The sequence below is a fragment of the Bactrocera tryoni genome, chromosome 5, assembly GCF_016617805.1.
Source record: "Bactrocera tryoni isolate S06 chromosome 5, CSIRO_BtryS06_freeze2, whole genome shotgun sequence".
NCBI lineage: Eukaryota > Metazoa > Arthropoda > Insecta > Diptera > Tephritidae > Bactrocera > Bactrocera tryoni.
In genome coordinates this window covers 52,957,402-52,981,596 of record NC_052503.1, presented here as the reverse complement: position 1 = coordinate 52,981,596, position 24,195 = coordinate 52,957,402, and the positions used below count along the sequence as shown (strand labels likewise).

General features: G+C 34.1%; 2 protein-coding genes across 5 annotated transcripts in view; one reads left to right on the top strand and one right to left on the bottom strand.

Moving 5' to 3' along the window:
- Window positions 1–2,532, top strand: part of LOC120778952 (nuclear hormone receptor FTZ-F1) — a 104,978-nt gene extending 102,446 nt beyond the window's left edge. For all 4 annotated transcript variants that reach the window (XM_040111021.1, XM_040111022.1, XM_040111023.1 and 1 more), the window contains 3 exons: window positions 1,379–1,637; window positions 1,796–1,896; window positions 1,974–2,532. In XM_040111021.1, coding sequence (XP_039966955.1) covers window positions 1,379–1,637; window positions 1,796–1,896; window positions 1,974–2,123 — 510 coding nt within the window. In that variant the 3' untranslated portion in view covers window positions 2,124–2,532. The remainder of the gene's footprint in view (window positions 1–1,378; window positions 1,638–1,795; window positions 1,897–1,973) is intronic.
- A 9,640-nt stretch (window positions 2,533–12,172) lies between these two features.
- LOC120778522 (probable cytochrome P450 305a1) lies at window positions 12,173–23,559 on the bottom strand. Its single transcript, XM_040110357.1, has 2 exons — window positions 23,183–23,559; window positions 12,173–13,776 (listed from the first exon to the last, which is right to left on the bottom strand). The coding sequence occupies exons 1-2, from the start codon at window positions 23,274–23,276 to the stop codon at window positions 12,371–12,373; spliced, it is 1,500 nt and encodes a 499-aa protein (XP_039966291.1). The 5' UTR covers window positions 23,277–23,559; the 3' UTR covers window positions 12,173–12,370.
- Window positions 23,560–24,195: the final 636 nt, after the last annotated feature.

Below are 24,195 nucleotides of genomic sequence, written 5' to 3'. Positions count from 1 at the left end.
TCGATTATCGCACGCTTGCATGTGTGTGTGTGCGCTTTATTTTTTACCCACACATACATATGCAAATATTTTTTTTAATAAAATCGCTTGTATGTGTTGGTGTGCGCGCGCACACATTCACGGACAAACGCAACAAAATGCGGCCGGAGCCGCTGATGCCAGTGATTGCATTTAAGATGGCGTTGCGTTGACGTGACGTTGCCGCTGGCGCGTACGCATCACGGGTGCTGCATGAAACTTGTATCCAAATCTGGAGCCGCCAATGTAAGCTGCGATTTGCTGCAGCGCTCACGCTTCTTCTGCTGTTGCACATTTTCTGAGCGCGTTGTCACGGCTAATACTCTCTACTGCGCGCTTAAAGCTCCGCTTCACGCGAAGCATGCATTAAAGCTCTTCCCAAAATGAGTAAATGCATATGCAGTAATGTTTTAGAAGAGTTTAGGATATCCATAGCCAGAGCTTAATGCTTTATAGGGCATACTACTTATGTCCGAACCGAAATCATACAATCTCTATAGTAAAGAATCTTATCCACTTTCATCCACCTCCTTTATTTAATTAATAATAACAGCAAAGGAAAGTAATGATAGTTTCTTCGCCTGAGAATAAAATAGCACAGCCAATTTTTTAAGAGCTTCTTGGACATTAGAAGTGTAGTCTACTGAAAATTCTAACTTATCAATGCCATTTTTTTGTGTGTTTGTTGAGCAGGAATAGACACAAGATCGATTTTATAACAACAATGTGGAATTTGCTGAAAAGTTGTCGTTTTCTCTGATGGTTAATAATCAAAGTTTCTTCACTGGTCACATCTCAACATTTTAGAATTAATTTTTATGAAAAAGGCATGACCCTGAAGAACGCTGTACCGACTTTCAAAATTCAATCGCTTATTTTTTAAAAATATAGTATACTTGTAGGCGTGGAATGTTGTTATCAAAATTTCCGAAAAGTCCCTCGGAATCCATGTTTCATGGCCCAAAAACGTCGGATTTTCTTGGAACTTTTCGAGAGCTCATAGAGTGAAATGATATAGCTTGGGAAGGACGAGCGGCTACAGTTCTTGTACAAGCTGTATTTTGTACACTTTCAACTTAAGATCTCGACGTAAAATGCGCCAAGTCATGCCATACGTCAGTCCGAGTTGCTGCGAGCGGCATCCAATAATGAATGCTGGGTCTCAAGATGGGTAATGGTGTTGCGAATATTATGCTCAGTAGTAGTAGTAAATGGGCTTAATTGATATTTGTCTTGGATCTGACAAGTTAAGACGTTTTTCATATACATAAACCTCTATCTAGACACATTGCTCATAACTACAACTCAAATAAAACATTTTAAAATTATCCGAAATCATCTTTCTTCCTCCGTTTCACAGGTTGACGACCAAATGAAATTGCTGCAGCATTCCTGGTCCGATATGCTTGTGCTCGATCATTTGCATCAGCGAATACACAACGGTCTACCCGATGAGACGCAACTGAATAACGGTCAAGTATTCAATCTGCTGTGGTTAGGCCTGCTTGGTGTACCGCAATTGGCTGACTATTTCAATGAGCTGCAAAATCGTCTGCAAGACCTCAAATTCGACATGGGCGATTATGTGTGTATGAAATTCCTAATACTACTCAATCCAGGTGAGTAAAAAAATTGATAGAATTAAAAAAAAAAATAAAAGTATACACGAAATAAAGAAAAATCAATTAAAGAAATATTAAAAAAAAAAATAATAATAAAACAGTAATTTATTAAAAAGAAAAAAATGTTTAAATGAGCAAATTTGCTTCTAATCTAGATGTGCGTGGTATTGTCAACAAGAAGACGGTCTTGGAGGGTCAAGAGAATGTACAAGCAGCGCTACTGGACTACACGCTGACCTGTTATCCATCAGTGACGGTAACTAACGAAAGATTTGTTGTAACTGTAATTAAAGTTAATGTTTTTGTTTCACTTTTCGCACTTCTCTCGGTTAGGATAAATTCCGACGGCTACTCAGCATACTGCCCGACATCCATGCGATGGCTTCGCGAGGCGAAGATCATCTCTATTCGAAACACTGCGCCGGTAGTGCGCCCACACAGACGCTACTCATGGAAATGTTGCATGCTAAACGGAAAGTATAAATCCGCTAGGGCTACACATAACTGTACACTTGTAAAGGATTGTTCAACATAGATATGTATATATATATGTATGTATGTATGCCAGAGGACGACGAAAGCGCTTCAAATGCGGCAGGCGGCAATTTCGGTGGGTTGTCGAATGGCGCGGAATAAAATCCAGGGTTGGTTTTTAGTTTTAAATCATAAGAAATACAATTAAAAAATGTAAAACAAAAAGATTAAACAGTAAAACAACAATTGGGATGTTAAGCTACAAATACATATACGATAGAGGTACATACAATATATATATTTACATACATGCCTAGAGAATAATTTAGTAGCACTTGGAACTTACGTTATTCCCATTCACCAATGCAATTCAACTGCAGAATGTAAAAACTAAAAAACAAAAAAATACAAAAAAAAAGAAACAGAAAAAACGTAGAACGAACGAGCGGGCAGCGCGTAGATGTATGTATGTTTACAGTTAAGGCAGAGAAAGATAAATAATATATTTTTCAAATGGATATATATGTATATTGATATAGCTTAAGCGTTTATTCATATTAAAATATTAATTGATATACTATATAGATATATGTATATACACACACATGTATATGTGTAAACGTATGTAATTGTATTATAAGCAAAAGTAACGGAGAAGCAACACAGCAAACAATGTGTTCGAAAAACCTTTTAAATTGTTAAGCATTCAAATCGTATACTTCTATGCCTAAATTTAGTACAACAAAAACAAGTAATGTATCTGTAAACATAACCCTTATTCATAATTACTAGAAAACTAAACAAAAATTGCAGAAAAATGCTAAAAGCAAACTAAAAATCGAATCGCAAATCAATGCTAAACGAAGGACGAAAGCTGTGCGTGCACTGTGTGTGTACAAGAATAATAATAAGTTTTTGTTTTGCAATGTTTTTGTAAGCAACTAGCAAGTGAGTAGACCCAAAATGATTGTTGACAAACAGTTCTTAATTTTCAAAATTTTTAACTGGCCTTGGAATAAAATTTGTATATAAAGATGAAAATTGTACGGGATAATCAATTGGGTATATTGCTAGAGGCATAGGCCCTTCCAGAATTCGCTAAGTTTTACGGTGGTAAAACAAATTATTGGAAAAATGCAGTTAAACGAGAAAGCTGGCGTTCTTGGCTACAAACTATTCGTATGTATGTTATGTTTGCGTATTAATTTCGTTTCGATAATGGAACATACGTTTTCTGAGGTTGGAGAGGGGAGGGTTTTATGAAATTCAAAAAACAACAACTTTAATTATTTTTTCAAAATTTTAAGATTTTTTTTTTGTTGAGATTGGAACATTTTTTGAGGTTATAGCGGAAAAAGATTGACAAAAGTATTTATTTGCTTTAATTTATTTAATAAATGTGAGTTAATTATGGTTTCGATCGAACAAAAATTCAATAGAACAGAAGAAAACTTATTTGTTCGTGTGATTTCATTTAATTAAAAAATTGAAGGAACAGTTTTCGAGGCTGCTATAAAACAAAACAAACCATTCAATAATGGTATATTAAACCGAATAAGTGACTTCATTATTTTTTCTCACATTTTGTTTTAAATTTGTTATTTTTCTTTCTTTATTTTATTTTTTAGACAATATTAGTTTGAATTTTTTTCTTTGATAGTTTTAGTTATACTTTTGATTATAAATTTTTTTTACCTTTTAGTTGACTTTTTATGTTATTATTTATTTGTTTGATTTAATTTACCAATTTTTAGACAACATTATTGTGCAGCTTTTTTTGATAATTTTAGCTACATATGTTTTTAATTTTTAATATTTTTCTGACTTTTTAACTCACATTTTATGTTAATATTTATTTATTTTTCCATTTACTTATTTTAATAATTATTTAATAATATTTTTTTTGTTTAAAACGTGAAATGGAATTGTGTGAAACTTTGTTTTCTGCAAAAAAGAACGATTTAGGCGTTATAAAAATACTTTTACGAAATTTTGAGGATATTTTGAAAATTGTGGGAATTCTTATTCTTAATATCATGTATTACTTTTTGGGGCGGATTTTTTGTGACACCACAAGAGCATAATTGTTTTTAACTATATGTTTTCGATATTTCTTTATTTCCTTGACTTATATTTTTATTACTGTTTTTTTTTTTTTTTTTTTTGAAGAAACATATTGAAAACGTATTTCGAATTTTGTTATTTACTATTGTAACATCAAAATTTGCATATGTCTATGTATGTAGGTACTCCTGGAATTTTAACAAAACTACTTACCTCGACTTAGTCTTTTCATATTTGCAAGCTGTAAATACAATTTTCTACAAATTAACTATTTAAAATTGTCGTTTAGGGAAAATGTGCAAAAAATCGGTTCTGAAAAATTTAAATTAATTATTGATATTTATTTGTACAAAAACAAAATTTATTATTTTATTTGCCTTAGCCAAAAATTGACTTGAGAATATAAGAAGGTAATGGTCGCTTTACTAACAAAAATATATATGAAACTAAGAGCTTAGAAGCTTAAAGGCTAGTACTTTACAGAAAAAAAGAAAAAGAAGCATGGCTCAGTGTTGTTTACTAGTGCAAAATTTTGACAAAGATTTTGAAAATATTACTTGCATCTTTTATTTTTTCAGGTAATACATAAATAAACAGGCAGAGAGTAAATAAAAAAATATTAATTGTCGCGATTTTAGAATTTTTCTTACATTCACTTGGCTTATAGCAATTATTTGAATAACGAGATTTAGAGATTTTTAGTCCTTTGAGCCTCCAAATCATCACATATTCTTCCTTTTCACAACTTAAATTTTTTTTTATGTCAAAAAGATTTTATTTTTGTTTTGTGTTGTTTTGAGATATTTTTTTTTTTCTTTGCAATTAGAACTGTATTTATGTACACACACAAACGCATAGCTTTCGTAAAAGTAGAAAAAAGTAATTAAAGAAAAATTATATACAAAAATCTAATAACAAAAATAAAAAAAAAACTTTTGCTGCTTATAAATGTGTAAATAAAGTTAACTACCTGATTTTTCAAAAATTTTAAGCTAAAAAATATTAAAATAAATGCATACAATAAGAAATCTGTACACAAAATTATATATACGTCAAGAGTACGAACGAAAAAAAAGATGGAAAAAATCCAAATACATATTTACAACCACACTTACATGTATACATAATTATTTACTAAATTTGTTGACGATTGTATGATTAATGTTAAATAGTGTTCTAATGTTATTAATTGTTATAATTAGTGTATTATAATGTACATTTATATGCATACAATATATGTTTGTACTATATACTTATGTATGTATGTAGTAGATATGTATGTAATTAGGGCTTTATCGGTTTAAGTAGTTTTTTACTCGCAAATTTTTGAAAATTTCATAAAAATCGTTTTGTTGTTGTTGTTTATTTTTTCCCTTCACTACTTTTTATATTTACACATACACATAATTACACACACACACAAACAAATACAATTGATGCTCTTTTAAGCGATTTTGTGTCTTTTTTTCTTATTTCAAAAAATAAAAAAAAATCATTCTCTTATTATTACTATTATTATTATTATAAATATATGTGTATGTTTGTATATTAGCGTTAAGGTTTATATAAGTATAGGTGTACAAAAGAAATAATGATAAATAAAGCAAAAACTATTTGAAAATAATGCAAAACAAAATTTTAGCTAGAAACCTTTGTCCCCGACAACAAACAAAAACAACTGAAGTAACAGTAATTTATTTCAAAGTGTCCTACGCGTTGTTGCTGTAGTTGCAGTGCGCCTATCAAATAAGTGCAATGCATATGCGGCAACACAAATACATACATACACATATACATACTTACACACATACACACGCAAATGCCTAACTGTCTTGTATGCTTACTAAATAGTTTATAATTAAAAGCCAATATGCATGTAGTATGTTCGTTTGTATGTATGTATGTATGTGTGAAAATGTTTTTTCTATCCTTAACCTTTGTGTTCAACGAATAACTGTTCAGCTGCAATTCAGCGCATGCTTACATATGTACATATGCAAAACACAAGTGAAGTGATAAATAAAAGTTTGGAATTAAAGACAAACATTAGAAACTAAAAATAATATTAATTTAAAACAAATTGATTTAAAAAAAATTAAAAAACAAATGTTTAACTAAAAAAAATTGATAAAAAATGTATACATATTGAAAAAAAATTATAAAAAAAATAAAAACAAAAAATTTAAAATACAAAGTGCATATTAAAAGTATATACTTACATACACGTAAGCAACCAGTTGTTATTGAAATATAACACAAACACACCCCACTGCTATTACTTACTGGCTTAAGTGTAGTTTTCTCAGCTAATATTATGTTAATTAAATATACATATGTATATACAGTTATGCAAATATGCATAGTAAAATTTCAAAATTAAATGTAAGTGAAGCGCGTACCTTATAATTGTATCAAGTGAACGACTTATGTAAGTATGTATATATGTACATACATACATATGTGTACACAGAACTCAAAAAGTAATGAGAAAATTGGTGAAAATGTGAAGAAAAGCCAAAGCAGGATGTACGCTGAAGAGAAAGTAAAAAAAACATTAGAAATTTGTATTTAATATTTGAAATCTTTTTTTTTTAAATGTTGAATTAACTTTTCTTGGCATATTTCATATTATTTTTTTATTTTTTTGTGACATTTCTAAGTAAATGCAGAAAAACCACAAAATAAAACCGTATTGGAAACAAGTTTTAAGTACAACAAATTTTGAATACTTTATTGAAAAAAAAATGATGTTTTTTGTAATTTATTTTGACATTTTTGATATTTTTTAATAATTTTTTAATTTTCTTTTATAATTTTTCGTGACATTTTTGGTATTTTTTAAGTAAATCCAATTACACAACAATTTGGCCGAAGTTTTGAATACAAAAATTTTTGGAATAAAGTGAATATTTGTTTTTTTTTGTAGTTTTCTTGACATTTGTGATATTTGAATCATTTTTTTAATTAATTGTTTTTAATTTTTTTTTTTTAATTTTTGATATGTTTTGGGTAAATGCAAAAATACAACAGATTGGCGGAATATATGTACATACATACATATGTATGTACATATGTACAATGTAAAGAAAACAGTACTGTATACAGTATTTTTTAATCACCAAAAGTGTTGAATTGTGTTTTGAAATAAAAAATATGTTTCATAAAATGCTAAACATTTTTGAAATACATACAATGCAAAGTCATTTTCGAAAATTTCAAATTTCAGTTAAATTTTTTAGAGAACATTTTTTTAAATATCACCAATAGTGTTTGCTTTCTTCTTGTTTGTAAAGAGTATTTAAAGAAATATTATTTTGTTAAGTCAAAAACTAGTTTTCCAATATTTCAAATTTTAATTATTTTTTTTTTAAATAAGCAAGCGTATATTTTTGCAGTGTGTTTCGATTTTCATGCAAGTTTGTATGTGTGCAAAAGCAAGGCAGCAGGTTGGATATAGCAAATAAGGCAACGGGTAGGGAATCAGCAAGCAAATATAAAATTATGACAACAAAATATCATGACATAAATAAATAAAAATAATAATAATAAGAATTTCGTAATCCAAGAAAAAACAATGAAACTGGCAAGGGAAGGATTTTAGCAGTAAAAATGTCATGTAATAAAAAATAAATGTCATGCAACACGTCAAAAAATGTCAAGGGAGGCATTTACAGAAGCTCAAGAAATATAAAAAAACACACACTCATATATATGTATGTATGTATGTGCGCACATGTGAATGGAATACTCATGTGTGCATATGCATCTGTGTGAGTGTTTGTGTAAGGCAGAGAATACCACTTGTGCAGTTGTGCTTGTTGGCAAATATACATATGTACATACATATGTAATTGTTTGTCAAAGCGTGTCTGATTGTCATGTATATATGTATGTATGTATGTAAGTACTTAGCTGTAGTTGTGCATAAAAATTTAACTGTCATACGTCTTAAGAATAACTGTAAGGGGCTAAGTAAAAATTGCGAAACAAAAAAACTAAAACAAAAACAATAAGTATGTATGTAGTACACATGTGTATATTAAATAACAAAAAACAAAACAAAGAGCAGAGAAATTATATTGAAAATAGCAAAAATAAATAAAAAAATATACATGCATATATATGTATATTAAAATTAATGAATAATATAATATAGTTTATTAAATTTAAAGTAAAAAAAAAACAAAAACAATTACAAAATAGGCATTGTTGAACACCGTGTAACGAAATGAAAAATGTGAACCTGTTGAAAAAGTGATTTTAAATATAAGCAAAAGGAAAAATCTTTAAACGTTTAAGTTTTAATTGTTATAAACTTACTTACAAGCAAAACAAAGCAAATGAAATGAAAAATACAAAAACAAAAACAAGAAAATGAAAAACAAAACGTTCATCCACACACACACACACAGTTAGTTTTTAAATATAACTACTAATTAATTCTGCTGTTATTATTATTATTACTACAATTACAATTATGATTTTCATCTCAGAGATGTGTTTCAAACAAAAACAACAAAAAAATATTAAAACATTTTGTAATAAACTTCTATTACACTCCTGACTCATTTAAACTCGCATGTCGTATGTTTTGTTGTAATTGTTATCGCTAAATGCAAATGTTATCGAAATTAATAATCGAAATAGCGGCTTTAACACATGAAAAGCAAATGCAGTATCGAACATTGAATTGCTGTTGTTGTTAATTTTTGTTTTTTTTTTATTGTTGTACTATTAGCAACAAATTAGCTGCAATCTATAATCCACCCGCCGAGCTTTAGCTTTCCAGGCTTTATGCTCAAAAGTTTCTGTTTCAGGAGATTTGGATGCCTCGAAACATCAAAATTTAGACCAACGTGAGGTTTACACACGAGGTTGATCTCACGCAGAAATTCAAGAGATTTCCACCGACACTTTTTAATGTCAAGACCTCCTGAATATGGATCAAAAACCCGTTTGTATGGGCGAAGCGCTTTGAACCTCCAAAACCTTTGTTGAGGTGACCAATATCAATTCCAACCACTTCGCCCGGTTCACCGAAGGTATGATTTCCGAAATAATTCAAACGCAGTCTCGAGTAACCTTGACAGTCGAGCTGAAAGTGTCGAGATATTTCTACCTCACCTTTCTTAAGACAATTTTAACAATTGATAAACTTGAAATTTTCTCCCAATTTTTATCTAAGGGACATTGTCCAATTGAAACTCTTATACCCGCGGCAAGACAGACCTCGCTAAGACTTAGTAATTGTATGGACTATGTACCTAAACAAGTGTAACAGACAGTGAAATCAAGCTGAGAGGGACTCAACTTACCAAACCTGAGTTGCGTGTAGATAATTAAAACTGGTCCTTCGTTTTCGAAGTCACACGCGAAAGTCGCGAAGCAACTGCCGTTGTAAATAGTATTTCCGGCCGTCTTAGTGGTTGAGCCGCTGAAGATTAGTCCTTTTTTTTCTTAAGCGGCAACACCACCCTGTGCAACTAAGTTGAAATTCCATTAAAAAGACACTTTCTGATTCGCTTTATGGGCAATTTTATTATAACATATATACTGACAGAGGGTTGCAATGGAAGATTTACAACATATCTTATGTAAGGTGTGACTGAATACAATACAGTTATTTGCAACACCTCAAATACATAACAATATAGTTATGTATATATATATAAGTGATCACGATGGCGAGACAAATTCATTTCTGGATGCTTGTAAGTCCATCCGTCTGTTCATCAAGCGAAAACTTCAATAAAAGTGTGTGTACTTGTATAATCATAGTACTCTGAGGAGGTTGGTTTTGATCTATCAATACAATAATTTGATAATTTATATAACTGGATCGGACATATCGGTCATTATCTCAACAAAATTAAGAGAACAAAGTTTCTTAGATATACTATTAAGAGCAAAAATTGGTAAGGCTTTGTTTATAATTTTAGAATTATTAATTTATTCTTCAAAATCTATGTCGTCACCTTCAAAGCAATCCGCCTTCCCATTTCTGTGAACGTTTTTCCAATCATCGAAACAGTGGTTAAAGTCAATTTCCGGAACAGCTTTCAATGCCCGTATCGATTCACGTTTATTGTCTTCAATTGAGTAAACACGATTTCTTTGGAACGGTTTCTTTGGAACTTTTGTTTGAGTTTACTGAATAGCCAGAGTAGTAGTGAGACGATATTGGTTGAAAATTTGACGTAAAACTCACGAAGAATCAATGCAATTTGCGACAGTGAATTATCGTTGTGCAAAAACCAAGAGCTGTCGGCCCATAATTCCGCCCTCTTTTTACGAAATGCTTCGCGCAAACAACGCATGCTCAAATAGTATTCCTTGTAGGCTGATTGGCTAGTTGGAAGGAATTCGGAGTACACCACACCTCGATAATCGAAGAAAACTGTTAACATAACCTTAATTTTTGACTTGCTTTGACGTGGTTTTTCGGCTCAGCTCTGCCACGATATTTGGCCGATCGATCGTTTGTTTCCTGGTCGTAAATAGAGATGTAAGACTCCCCAGTAATTATACATACGTTCCATGACATCCTGGTAGTCGGAAAGAATGGTTCACACGCGTTAACTGGACGCTGTTTTTTTTTAATTTAGTGTTTTTGGATCCAATCGTACTCTTAGACCCAAATGATCTTTCAAAATGGTGTTCACTAATCCTTCCAATTTCCAGCGATGCCAGTAAAACCTCTGACTATGAATTATCGATTCTCACCCACCAATTCCTTTATCTTATAGACGTGTCGATTATCTCCTTGAATAATTTGTACCAATCAAAAACACTCTTGAATATGCTACCCAGCAAGATTTAAGATTTGTCTTTATTTAGAATACTGTGTGTATAAGTCTCCCGATGGTCTTGATCTTGGTATAAAGAAGATCAAATTTATACGTTGGCCACATTTCAATAATAGAAGATATAACCTATTCTATTAGGTTCGGTTGGAAGCTCGGGGATTTCATAGTGTTGTTGATGATTTTGCTCAAATCCAAATGGAAGCATATCACTCTTCATGATCAAACCAATCTCTATATCAAGCAATACTTATCCTCTCTATGCTCCCAGGTGAAAACACAAATGAGCACTATTTAGTAACTCGATGGATTTGATGAAACCTAAAAGTTTTTTCCGCAGTTGTACAATTTATTTTAATGGGTTGTCAAAAAAATTCTTGCGGTATTTTCGCTAGTTGGCGCTGAAAGCGCGTAGTTCTAGTTTTATTCGTCGCGAGTTATAGCGTCGGAAACATGGAGCAAAATAAAGAGAAAATACGGCATATTTTACAGTACTACTACGATAAAGGCAAAAATGCATCTCAAGCCGCCAATAAAATTTGTACAGTTTATTGACCCGATACAGTTTCCATTTCCACCGCACAACGATGGTTTCAACATTTTCGTTCTGGTGTAGAGGTGGTCGAAGATGCGCCACGCTCCGGAAGGCCTGTCGTCGAAAATTGCGATAAAATCGCTGAATTGGTCGAAAGAGGCCGGCATGGTAGCAGCCGTAGCATCGGTCAAGAGCTGGGCATGAGTCATCAAAAATTCATTTCAATTTCAATAAAAAAAATTCAATAAAAATACCGCAAGACTTTTTTGACAACCCATTATATTGAAATATTGTGGGACCTCTATCAGTCTAAGCAAAAACTCGCCAAGATATTCTAACGTTATATCATCATCCACCCATGCTCTATCTCTTACCGGATCCGCTTTACCAATGTTTTCAAGGTAACACCTCAGTAGTGATGACCATTACCAAGTTTCTCAATTTATTTCATTCGCGGGTTACCTCTTTCTAATCAGGTCTGGTAAGAAAATCGTTAATGTGATGTTGTTCTTATGTGGGATCCATGAATTTCATCAGTGTTATTTTAACTGTCATGATGACCAACCAACTTTAAAAATCGATATTTGGTTTTCGCCCGTTCTATTGAGTTATAGCTCAAGTTTGCAGAAAACATTCACAATCATACAATTACAACATTGAGTTCTCTACTAAACTTTATATTTCCATATAAATAAAGATTGCATAAAATATTCTACAATGGTAAGTATACATATAGTCTTACAATGAAAATGTATATTATGACGATCAAAAATTCCCATTCTGAATACTTGAGAACAAATAAAAATTTAACATCCTTTCAAAATTCGGTAATGCCATGATCCACTTGTCAAAGTTCACTGTCGATTTACAAATCTTACTTTGTATGGTTTTGGCGTCAGCGTAATGCCCGGTTGTAACACCACAGATGGCAATGCCTCTTCACACAACTCGATACGGAAACGGTGGATGATTTTGGTGAGGAACGAGAACAGACAGGCACGAGCTAAAGCATCGCCCAGGCAACGACGACGCCCTTGACCGAATGGCATAAAGTACTCATCGCGGAAAACCTTACCATCAGCATCGAGGAAACGTTCTGGCCGAAAGACTTCCGGATCACCCCAATGCGCTTTGTCCATATGAACCATACGCAGACCAATCAGCACGGTTGTATCCTTAGGCACGTTATAACCGCCGAGTGTAGTGTTGCGTAAGGCACGTCGCGGGCCGGTCACTGGTGTTATGTGGAAATAACGTTGCACTTCCATAATGAAGGCGCTCGTATATGGAAAGTATTCGCGATTACAAAGATTAACGGGAATTTTATGTGTCTCCATATTATCGGTGATTTCGTCATAAACACTCTTTTGCACATCACGATTAAGAGCGAGCATCATTAGCGCCAAATCGGTGGTATTACTGGTGGTTTGTGAGCCGGCAATGAAGAAGTCCAAGATTGTCATTGTCAATTGGGTTTCACTGAAGGTACTGTTCTCCGCTTCATCACTGTGCTCATTCATCTCCCGTATGTACGCATAGATCAGATCACTTTCGGCATTCTCTTTCGTAATGCTAGCGCGATGTTCGTTAATCGCTTCCAGGAAGAATGCGTGCATCTCTTGATTCATTTGGCAGATCAGGTTATAGCCGGTCCAGTTGGGCGCGAAATAGCGCAACCAAGGCATTTGCGACAATACCCCACCACAGATATCGAAAACCTTCGAGCGTCGATTCAATAATTGCAGTAGTTTTTGCAAACGCTTATCGCCACGTCCGATACCCTTACCGGCCGTCAAGGTCCACAGAACGTTAAGTACGCTCGGCGCCAGAAACGAACCCGGCCAGGTAGGTTCGCCATGCAGCTCATCGATATATGTCAGCAAACTGTCGGCTTCTTTTTCGATGTATTGCTCCATCTCTGTGCGTCCGTAGCCGACATGTCGCATCTGTCGCATGGCGAAACTACGATGCTCCTGCCACAGTTGGCCGTCGGTGCAGGTGATGCCTTTGCGCGTGCCCATTGTGCGCAGGCGTAGAAAGAAATTATCGGGACGTCCATCGAATACTTCGCTTATGTGCACCTCGTGCACCAATGGAAACGAAAGTGCAACCACGACATATTCGCTGCCCAATTTGAGACCTAAAATATCGCTGTTGTATTTTTTGGACCACTTCTCAAAGACCAAATGTTGGCCACCGCTGGCACGTGCCTCTTTGCGCAGTTGTATGGTGTTGCCCATCCATGGTATAAAGTCGGGACCTTTAATTTTACAAGAAAAAACATGAGATTATTAAATGAAAGTGTAGTGACTAAATGTGTATATGGTAGGAAGATCAAAAAGAAGTCTTTCATTTAGTCTATAAGGTGGGTAGGGACTACGGAGATCCGCCATATCAGCAATTAATATTTTTTATGATGTTCGCTAAGCGGAAGTTTCGACGAATCCAAATTTGAGCTCAAAACTATTCAGGCACAGAGGTGTTTGATTTCTTAACTAAAAATAAATTCTACAAGAAAATTTTGAATTTACAAAAAACAGTCATCGAATCCTTATCACATTCGTACAGAGTTCAAACGTAACGAGCAGAGTAATTTGAATCGGAGACAGCAGTTATTTATGCGCCCTGCGTAAAACTATTTTCAAGTTCTTGGCTTCTCTAAAAAGCAGTCAAAAAACGTGTATGAAGATAAGGTTCTGGTAGATAGCCCACCCTATCAATGTTAAACAATAAACCAATCGTCCAAAACTAACCAACAGAAGTTTGGTGTACCAAAATACCATATCAGTAGCTGTTATGACCCAGCTCTTTGATATGTTCGCTAATTACGTATATTTTCTTGTTTAGTTAATTTATAGCTCTCACTCGATTTCAGTTCGTAGTAACACGCTATCGAACTATGGTATTGGACTACTGTGATTAGATGAAAACAAGTAGCTGTGTCAGCGATTCGATCGTGTATTCTATACGAACATGTATAATCGAAAACAAATAACAAAAAAATTAAGCTCTACAACTGGCTAGCATTGTTTGAGAAATGAGCATTGTCATCTCTAAAGAAACCGAATTAAAACTTGTGGGCAAGGAGTAATTCAAAAATTGTCAAAATTTTTAAACAAAATCTGTTGCGATCGGACCACTTCTTTTGCTTTAGAAAGACATCGAAAATAATATTTAGACTAAACTGAAATAGAAATTATAAATACTAAGAATAGATTCTCGCTAAGACCTTATTGAAAGTTTTTTTTTTTAATTTTCATACAAGTATTATTTACAATCTGTTGTGTGTCGATAAGCAAATGTAATTATATCTAAAGATTGCCATTGATGCCAAAAATGCAATTTGACCATTAAATACATTAAAGGCATTTGAAGTATAAAATATGTACTACAAGTATATATCATTAGTATTAGTATGTATATACTTTACAAGATAGTTAACTAAGTTAACCTTAAGATCTAAATGGTAAGTCTAAGGGATGTAGCCTTCTTCAGTCGGCGAGTATCTTCACTGTTGTCCAGTAGGTTGATGGGCCGTATGTTGCGGTGGCAGCTTAGACGATTAAGATATCTTGAACTGAGTTTCTGAATCACGCACTTCACCATTTTTATTTCAAGGTCTCTTTGTAAGTTAATATTTGGATGTACCACGGAGTGTTTGCGATCAACTTGAGGATTTTAGACAGATAGCTTTGAATTAGCTCTACTTTCGATTAACTAGCAGTTCCCCAGATTTGTATTCCATATGATTTTTAAATCTTTTTATATAAGATCACTTTATTTTTAAGGCTAAGTTTCGATTTAGGACCCAGTAACCAGTACATTTTTCTCGGCTTGATTTTAAGCTGATCTCGTTTAGTTTTTATGTAAGTCTTCTGTCTAAGTGCATCCCGATGTAGTGGAATTTGGAATAATTTTTTAATTGAGATTGACGCTGAGGCAATCTCCTGTTTTTATGGTGAAGATAACGTGCACTGGCTTATTCGACGAATAAATATTTTGATTGTCCATGCATCATTATTATCTGGGCAAAGTGATTTAAAGTTTTTCAGCCGCTCTTATGCTTCTTGGAATTCAGTCAGTTTTACCTAAGGTATTGGTTTATTGAAAGATAATTTTTTTGCTAGGAGTTCGGTCCATCAACGCCAATAAAGAAGAATGAGTTCGTTTTCTCGAAGTGATTGAAAAGTTAGGGTTCCAAAATGAGGAGTTTCGTATAATAACAATATAACAATCCATCATTAAAATGAAAATGAATCGAAAGAGTCCTGGTAACTTAAGCTATTAGAAAGTTTGAGCTTTAAAACCAGTAATATTCAACATGGAATCGATTTAGCAACAAAACATGGACTCTCACCATGGGCAGAGAATTAAGCCCAGCTAGATCCTATATTAGTTCGAGATCTTTTCGTACGGATTGATCAAGACTTTATAGCATTGAGATTATTATCGACGATATGCGATGGAAAAATCCATTATGCCAAAGGGATTTATCCAAATAAAACTTAATCTAAAACTTGCCGATCTAAACATGGTTACATTTCCGAAAAAATAGCCCTTGGCCAAATACGATCCGGGCCAATTCCGGTAACTTAGAACCGGCTGTCGTACGAATTCTACCAAACCAAACCACCACCCATTGCAAACGAAGAGCTCGAGTTGAGGCAATAATCTAGCTAGCTTGCGCAGCTTCGTTCTGGATGCTGTACCAGGTTAAACTCCTACTTATCCAGAATCGACCCCGACATATCGAACATATGTCCAGCATGCAGCGAGTTCCCGCATGACTCTAATCACCTTATTGCATGCCCAGCTAATCCTACACATCTGACACCCCTCTATCTACCAGCACGTTTCCTGGTCCTACCGTTGGATGACCTCGATGACAACTTATCTGAACCTTACCACCCTAACGGGGACTAGATAACCGTTACAAAAACAACATCAAAATAAAATACATCGCTTGACATTTCTTAATGAAACCAAGCGAAATTCGTCTATAACAAGTAAGGAAGGGCTAAGTTCGGGTGTCACCGAACATTTTATACTCTCGCATGATAAAGTGATAATCGAGATTTCATTATCCGTCATTTACATATTTTTTTATTTTGCTGTAAAATTAGTTAGATTAGTAGTTCCTGAGATATGGTTTTTGGTCCATATGTGGGCGACGCCATGTCCATTTTCAATTTTTAAAAAAAGCCTGGGTGCAGCTTCCTTAAGCCCTTTCTTCCGTAAAATTTAGTGTTTCTGACGTTTTCTGTTAGGCGGTTAACTAAATTTTGGTGATTTTCAACCTTTGTATGGGAGGTGGGCGTGGTTATTATCCGATTTCTTCCATTTTTGAACTGTATATGGAAATGCCTGAAGGAAACGACTCTATAGAGTTTGGTTGACATAGCTATAGTAGTTTCCGAGACATGTACAAAAAACTTAGTAGGGGGCGGGGCCACGCCCACTTTTCCAAAAACATTACGACCAAATATGCCCGTCCCTAATGCGATCCTTTGTGCCAAATTTCGCTTTAATATCTTTATTTATGACTTAGTTATGACACTTTATAGGTTTTCGGTTTTCGCCATTTTGTGGGCGTGGCAGGGGGCCGATTTTGCCCATCGTCGAACTTAACCTTCTTATGGAGTCAAGAAATACGTGAACCAATTTGATCATGATATCTCAATTTTTACTCAAGTTACAGCTTGCACGGACGGACGGACGGACAGACAGACATCTGGATTTCAACTCTACTCGTCACCCTGATCACTTTGGTATATATAACCCTATGTCTGACTCTTTAAGTTTTAGGACTTACAAACAACCGTTATGTGAACAAAACTCTCCTTAGCAACTTTGTTGCGAGAGTATAAAAACCAGCTTTACTCGTTGTTCTGAGAAGGTCCTCTTCCATGAAATTATCCAACAAAACAACTGAACATGTACTCAAAATTTGACCGGAAAGTGATTCATGATTTCAGTAAGTTTAAATTTTACAAAAACTAACAATAATATAATCATCTTAAAGCTCTCTGAACAGACATATTTATAATTTATATAAGTCAGCAGTGGAACCCTGTAAGTTGTCATATCCCAATCGAGTGGAAATCTGTTGGAGCGCTTTTGAATAAATAAAAGTATGTAAATGCACATATCTACATAGTTTTTTAGTTAAATCGACACCTGGCAGCCGCAACAAAACGTCACCGCAAATGGTCGCACGTCCTCAGACGGGCCTCTGGTTGATGGTTACTGACAGCTTTTGGCGTGGCTTGTCGTAGCAAGTGTGCTTCGAATCCAAATTAAATATGCCTAATGGGTTTCCAAACATCAGTTTATTTAGCAATAAAAGCAACAAAGCAACAAAGCAATATACATCGGTAATCAGAACTCTATGAGCCGAATGTTTATTTTTGTTGTAATTGCATGCCATTACAAAGGTAATAATGTGTGTTTCAAATTATAGCATTTAGTTATTAATAAAGAGGAAGTCGCAATTTATAAACGCCGTGGCTTAATATGTGTCACGACGCCATTAAGGTTCTTCGAATGGGTTTTCCCGTTTTTTCTTTTTCAAAGGATAACCGAAAAAATTATTGGTTGCACGCGTAAGCAATTTCTGATTGGATTTTTTGCTCTTAATTTGAATGCGAAGAATAGTGGGATGTAACACAGTTAACTGGCTTTTGCAAACATCCATACATATTTACACGATTAACTGCAGTTTATTGACGCACGAACCTGTTCAAAAAATGTTGTGATTTTTCTTTCCAAACATTATTATTGGTTTGTGCACACCCGTATATACATTAATACATACATATGTATATGTACATATGTGTCAAGTAAAGAATTAAAGCAGTTGACTACCGTTAATAATAAATTAAAACTGTTAAGTTGTAACGTTTGAATATTTCGAATGTGTAACTAATGCATTATTGCTTTATCACGAAAGAATTCGAAGCGCTTATAAAAAAAAACCGTTACATTGGCACGAGGCTGACCTTCAGTCAGTTTTTTCCAGATGACGAATGTTAACTGACATTTTTTAGTTGACTACCCCATATTATACAGTACATGGTTTTGATGCCAACTTTGATGGCCTTTTTAATAGCGGCGCCACTCGTCATGGAATGGCAAACATTCAAGCATCTCTTGTAATAAAAAAGTTGCTCGCTAGCGTCACCATTAGATCGGTCTTACGAAAGTCCCGAAGAGAGAGCTTAAATTTTCATTAGATCAACAACTGAAAATATTCGGAAATATTTAGAAGATATACATACATATGTATATAATGGGTTGTCAAAAAAGTCTTGCGTTATTTTTATTAATTTTTTTTTATTGAAATTGAAATGAATTTTTGATGACTCATGCCCAGCTCTTGACCGATGCTACGGCTGCTACTATGCCGGCCTCTTTCGACCAATTCAGCGATTTTATCGCAATTTTCGACGACAGGCCTTCCGGAGCATGGCACATCTTCGACCAGCTCTACACCAGAACGAAAGCGTTGAAACCATCGTTTTGCGGTGGAAATGGAAACTGTATCGGGTCTATAAACTGCACAAATTTTATTGGCGGCTTGAGATGCATTTTTGCCTTTATCGTAGTGTACTGTAAAATATGCCGTATTTTCTCTTTATTTTGCTCCATGTTTGCGACGCTATAACTCACGAACGACTTAAAAGAAACGACAATCAATCAAACGCGTGTTAGCGCGTGAAATGAGCTTTCCAAAAAGGTATAGCATGACCCGTTGCGACGAATAAAACTAGAACTACGCGCTTTTAGCGCCAACTAGCGAAAATACTGCAAGACTTTTTTGACAACCTATTATATATTATATATAGTCAATAAGAAAACCAAGATACTCAAGACAAGTACGAGAGGCTAGCTGTCTCGACGGACAGTTTGTAAAAACAGCAAGGCTAATCGACTCTGCTGAGGCTAGTTTTGCTCTAGTTGTTAGTACGAAGAGAGTACAAGATCAAGGATGAAGAAAATCAAAATTAAGCTTGATCAAGCAGAATCATGTCGAAATGATTAAACCAATGTGGATCAAAGGGCTCACAACGCAGAGATCAGTTGCACCTTAAAATTTGCAATTACAAAATATGGTTCAACCATATGGTATTATCTGTTGATAAAACACATGATTCCAACACGCTACGTCATAGACTAAACAACATGTCAAACTTTTAATAGTAATTTTAAACAAAACCTTAGCTTTGTCTCGTTCCAGTCTTCACGCATGAATGTATTTTCTATCAAATGCTCTCACGAAAAGAAACGGAACAATTTTCTACCCTTTTGAATAGAGTGAAAATATTGCCTGCAACAATTTGTAAGATACTGGATCTAGTCCTCCATACTTTTTTAGTTAACTAACGTGTTAAGAGTACCACTTGTTCTAAAAATCTATGTTTTTGTATGAAGAAAGTGTATGCTCACCGATTGGTGAGCTTTGACACGATCGATATCGAAAAACGGTAAAATAATAACAGCTTTACAGATCGATTTTTACAAAATTGTAGTGAAAATACGCTCGAATGATTTCTATAATCAAAAGTAGTTCAGCTCGAATAAATTACTCAGTTCCCAGCTGTTTCCTTTCACTTCGAAGTCTCAAGGGGGACACGTGCCTACAAAACAAATAATAAAATGAAAATTCACACTTTATTGGATGCATTGTTTTCAGGCGACCCCATTTATATAACAAGCGTTACTAAGATGAAACACAATGCATATCGTATTTAATAAAATTAAAACTCGATCCATTTTAATTCAATTATTTAATTAAGTACGCACCATCCCTTGGTCCGAACCGTCTCTTGAACATTTCCAATTTTGCCCCTTTACCGACAGTTCGTGGCAATATTTCAAGTGTATTTGAGCAATGAAATTATACATAAGACCCATTACGAAAATCTCTGCCTTATTGAACCTTTAATTGATTATTGAATAATAACAAAGCGACCCCCACAAATATGTAGGCAAATGTTAAGATTAATGTCTCCCCCAATCCGCCATTAATACTGATATCAGCGACCTCTAAGACTTACGTATAAGTGTATTGGCGAATTTCTATACAAACTATAGTATAATGCTAAAACGGAGATTTCGAATATAGTATAGTATATTCAATAACATATGTAGATAAGATAGACTTGAGAAATATGTATACACTTCATATTTCGATTCACTTCCGATAACCAGATATATCTTATTCTTCCCTTAACTCTTAACCAGAAAAGGTAAGAACACTTCAAATCAGAGCTCGAACAAATTGCGAAAAGAGAGTTCAAACATTAATGGGTTTTATATAGTTAGAATTTTCAAAAAATTGATTTTTTAATGTACATATATCTCAGAATACACACAGAAAATTGCATATCGTTCCGGTGAATATTTTTGAAATTGCACTCAAATTTGAATTTGAATTTGAGTTTTTCTCAAAATGGTGTTTTCAGAGTCGGTGACCTCGAAAACGGCTTAACCGATTTGTCGAAAATTTTAACACGAGCTTTTTAGATATAGTTTTTTGTAATAAATCAAAGATTTTTTCTCACCAATAAATATTTTTTCTTATAAAAACAATTTAAGTCCGAAATATTGGTAAAAAATCGATTTTTATTGAGAAACCGCAATTTTGTCAAAAAAAATTATTACTTTCCTTATTCCTTCGATTAATTACTAGATTTAAAATTACTTTCACGAAATCTGTTTGGTTTTCGAATTTCAGAGGATTCAGTTCAGAGATATAGTGATCACCGCAGAACGTGTTTTTTTTTTGGGAGGAACTCCCGAAGAACAGCTGTAGTTCCTTTCAAAATAAATATTTTTACTAATACTAAGTTTTAAAGTACAGTTAAAAGATACCATGATAAGTGTACAAATTTTTCGATATGTATGTATGTGTAAATTTAAAAGTTTTCTCAGAAAAAATTCTGGAAAATTCGTTTTTTCCGGCCTTGATCTTAGCTTTGTTAATCTAATGGGCCCATCAATATAAATTAAAACTGATATCACCTTAATAAAGTTCTACGATATCTAGTATTCGTGACCGGCCGACTGCATGATTTCCTCATAGTACCTAGACGAAACCTAGGTAGATAAAAAATACCTATAGGTTCGAAAGCATGCGAAAACAAGAAAAAACGTTAACTTCGGTTGCACCGAAGCTAAATACCCTTCACAGGTGCATTACTGTTAGTAACTATGTGTTCAGTTTGTATGGCAGCTATATGCTATATTTAACCGATCGGAACAATTTCTTCGGAGATTACATTGTTGCCTTAGGAAATAATATATACCAAATTTTGTGAACATATCTTGTCAAATGTGAAAGTTGTCCATACAAGCATTGGATTCCAATCGTTCAGTTTGTATGGCAGCTATATGTTATAGTGGTGCGATATCGGCCGTTCCGACAAATGAGCAGCTTCTTGAAGAGAAAATGACGTCTGCAAAATTTCAAAACGATATCTTAAAAACTGAGGGACTAGTTCGTATATATACAGACAGACGGACGGACAGACGGACATGGCTAAATCGACTCAGCTCAACGTACTGATCATTTATATATATACTTTATAGGGTCTCTGACGATTCCTTCTGGGTGTTACAAACTTCGTGACAAACTTAATATACCCTGTTCAGGGTATAAAAACTTTTTTACAGTAGTAGTTATAAAATAGCGATTTTATCGCGATCTCGTAGTAGCGAGATCTTACGAAGATCCAAATAACAGTCCAACTGATATCATTAGTATTCTGGAACCGATCACTTCGAATCACCTGTGCTATAGAATACCTAATGATAATCCATATGTGGCTACATTCTCAGACCAATATCTTAGTGAGAACACACGATTGAGGCGTACACGAAGGGATGGACGATGAGAGTATATTTTAAGGAGCTAATTTTCAAGGTCTCAAAACATGACGAACTTTCAAATTAATTGAATATACGTTATAGATGAGAATTCGAAATATTGTCGAATATTTTTATACAACATAAAGAAAAGTCAGAATATAAAAGATTTCGTATTAAAAAAATTTGCGAATGATGTTTAAATTTATAATTATAAACACTAGAAATTTCGCTTTAATCAATTATTTCTTTCCTTCTCAAAAAAATCAATTTTTTGAAGCTTAATCTTAAGTCACAGGCTTGACTTTGCCCCAGAAAGTGCGGTACACATATACGGTTCCTTGAATTTGGATCCAGCGGTTGACCGTTCCTACGACTGTCGAGTCTATGTAATTAGAACGGATTCGGATTTTCTGGTTAACTGGGCAGAATCCTGTCACTATAACAAGAACAACATCCAACGGTTTACCACGGTCTTGAAACATTTCAGTTTTACGGACGAAAAATCAGAGAAGCTGACACCTAAGCTTAACGAATTTGTTAAAGTAAAGTTGAATTAAGGAAATGTCATGAAAACTAAATATAAACCTTACATAAAAATTTACTGTTATAACAGCTAGTAAATTATAGCTTTTAAGAAGTAATTGCCTTTATTGAGAATTTAGCGCACATGCGCAATAGAATTAGCACATTCCATAAGGTTCGCTTAAATATGCCACATACATATATTTATAAATACCAAGCGAAATTTTAGATCATTTAACTACTATTTGTTTACAACCTTACTCGTCTCTTCTTACCTGGTGGAAAATTCTTTGGGCGCTTCATTGACTGGATCAATGAGTAGAGCACATAACCCACTATAGTGGCGACTAGGAAGAGTACAACACTCATCTCCAAAGTTAAAAATTGCGCGTCTGCTCAGAAAGCCTTGCAGTTTCTTTTTCTAATATTCCACGATCAGATAACAAACACGCACGCGTTATGCAAACCGACGCGATCAAGAATTTTAATTGATTAGCACAAATCTCTGAATTAATTTATGATATTAACTGCTTTTAACTATTAGCTGCTGCTTTTCTAGTTGTATTTGTAGGTCCTTAAGAACGCTCCGTCGGTTATAGCGGATTAAATTATTGGAAAACGTCTTCTCACGCCGATAACTCAGCGAAAACTGATCGTCGGCGGCTGGCTCTTGCGGTCTATCAAGCGCTGGCGTTTAACGAACAATTCATTAATTTCTTTATTCCGTCGCTTTTTCTCTTTTTTATTATTACTGTTCATTTGTATTAGCATTGTGCTTCTTTTATTTATTTATCTTTTGTCAGCGCGACTAACTACCGGCGATTTTTTGTATGCCGACAGCATGCGTCGGACGCGGTACGCTCTCCCGAATTCGATTTAACTAGCAAGCTTGCTTGTTGTTGTTGTTGTAGTTTTTGGAGGGTACGCGTATTGTGCTTAGAATATGTGATGCGTGTAGATAGAATTAGAAGAATACATATGTATGTACATAAGTGGAATAAGAGGGGCTACTACTTTTGGATAAGCGTTAGATGGATCAGAGCAGACATGGGCGCACGCAACGTGGGGGTAAGAGGTCTGCGATGTAAGACCAAAAGAGATTTTAACAATAAAGATAGCGTAAAAGGTGGTAAAAATCAATTAGAATAATTCACAGTTTGATAACACTTTTGCTAGTTCTACATACATACATAGATATCTAATGGGGAGGTGTGTGTAATAGAGCTTATTGTTACTGACGACGCCATGAACTAAGCATATTTAGGATAATTTTAACAGTTTGACGCTG

What these genes read in the sequence shown, in the direction of transcription:
- LOC120778522 (XM_040110357.1), bottom strand. Translation starts at nt 23,276, where the DNA reads ATGAGTGTTGTACTCTTCCTAGTCGCCACTATAGTGGGTTATGTGCTC. An exon ending in CCCAAAGAATTTTCCACCAG is followed by an intron (nt 13,777 to 23,182) that starts GTAAGAAGAGAC and finishes GTAAAATTAAAG; the next exon opens with GTCCCGACTTTATACCATGG.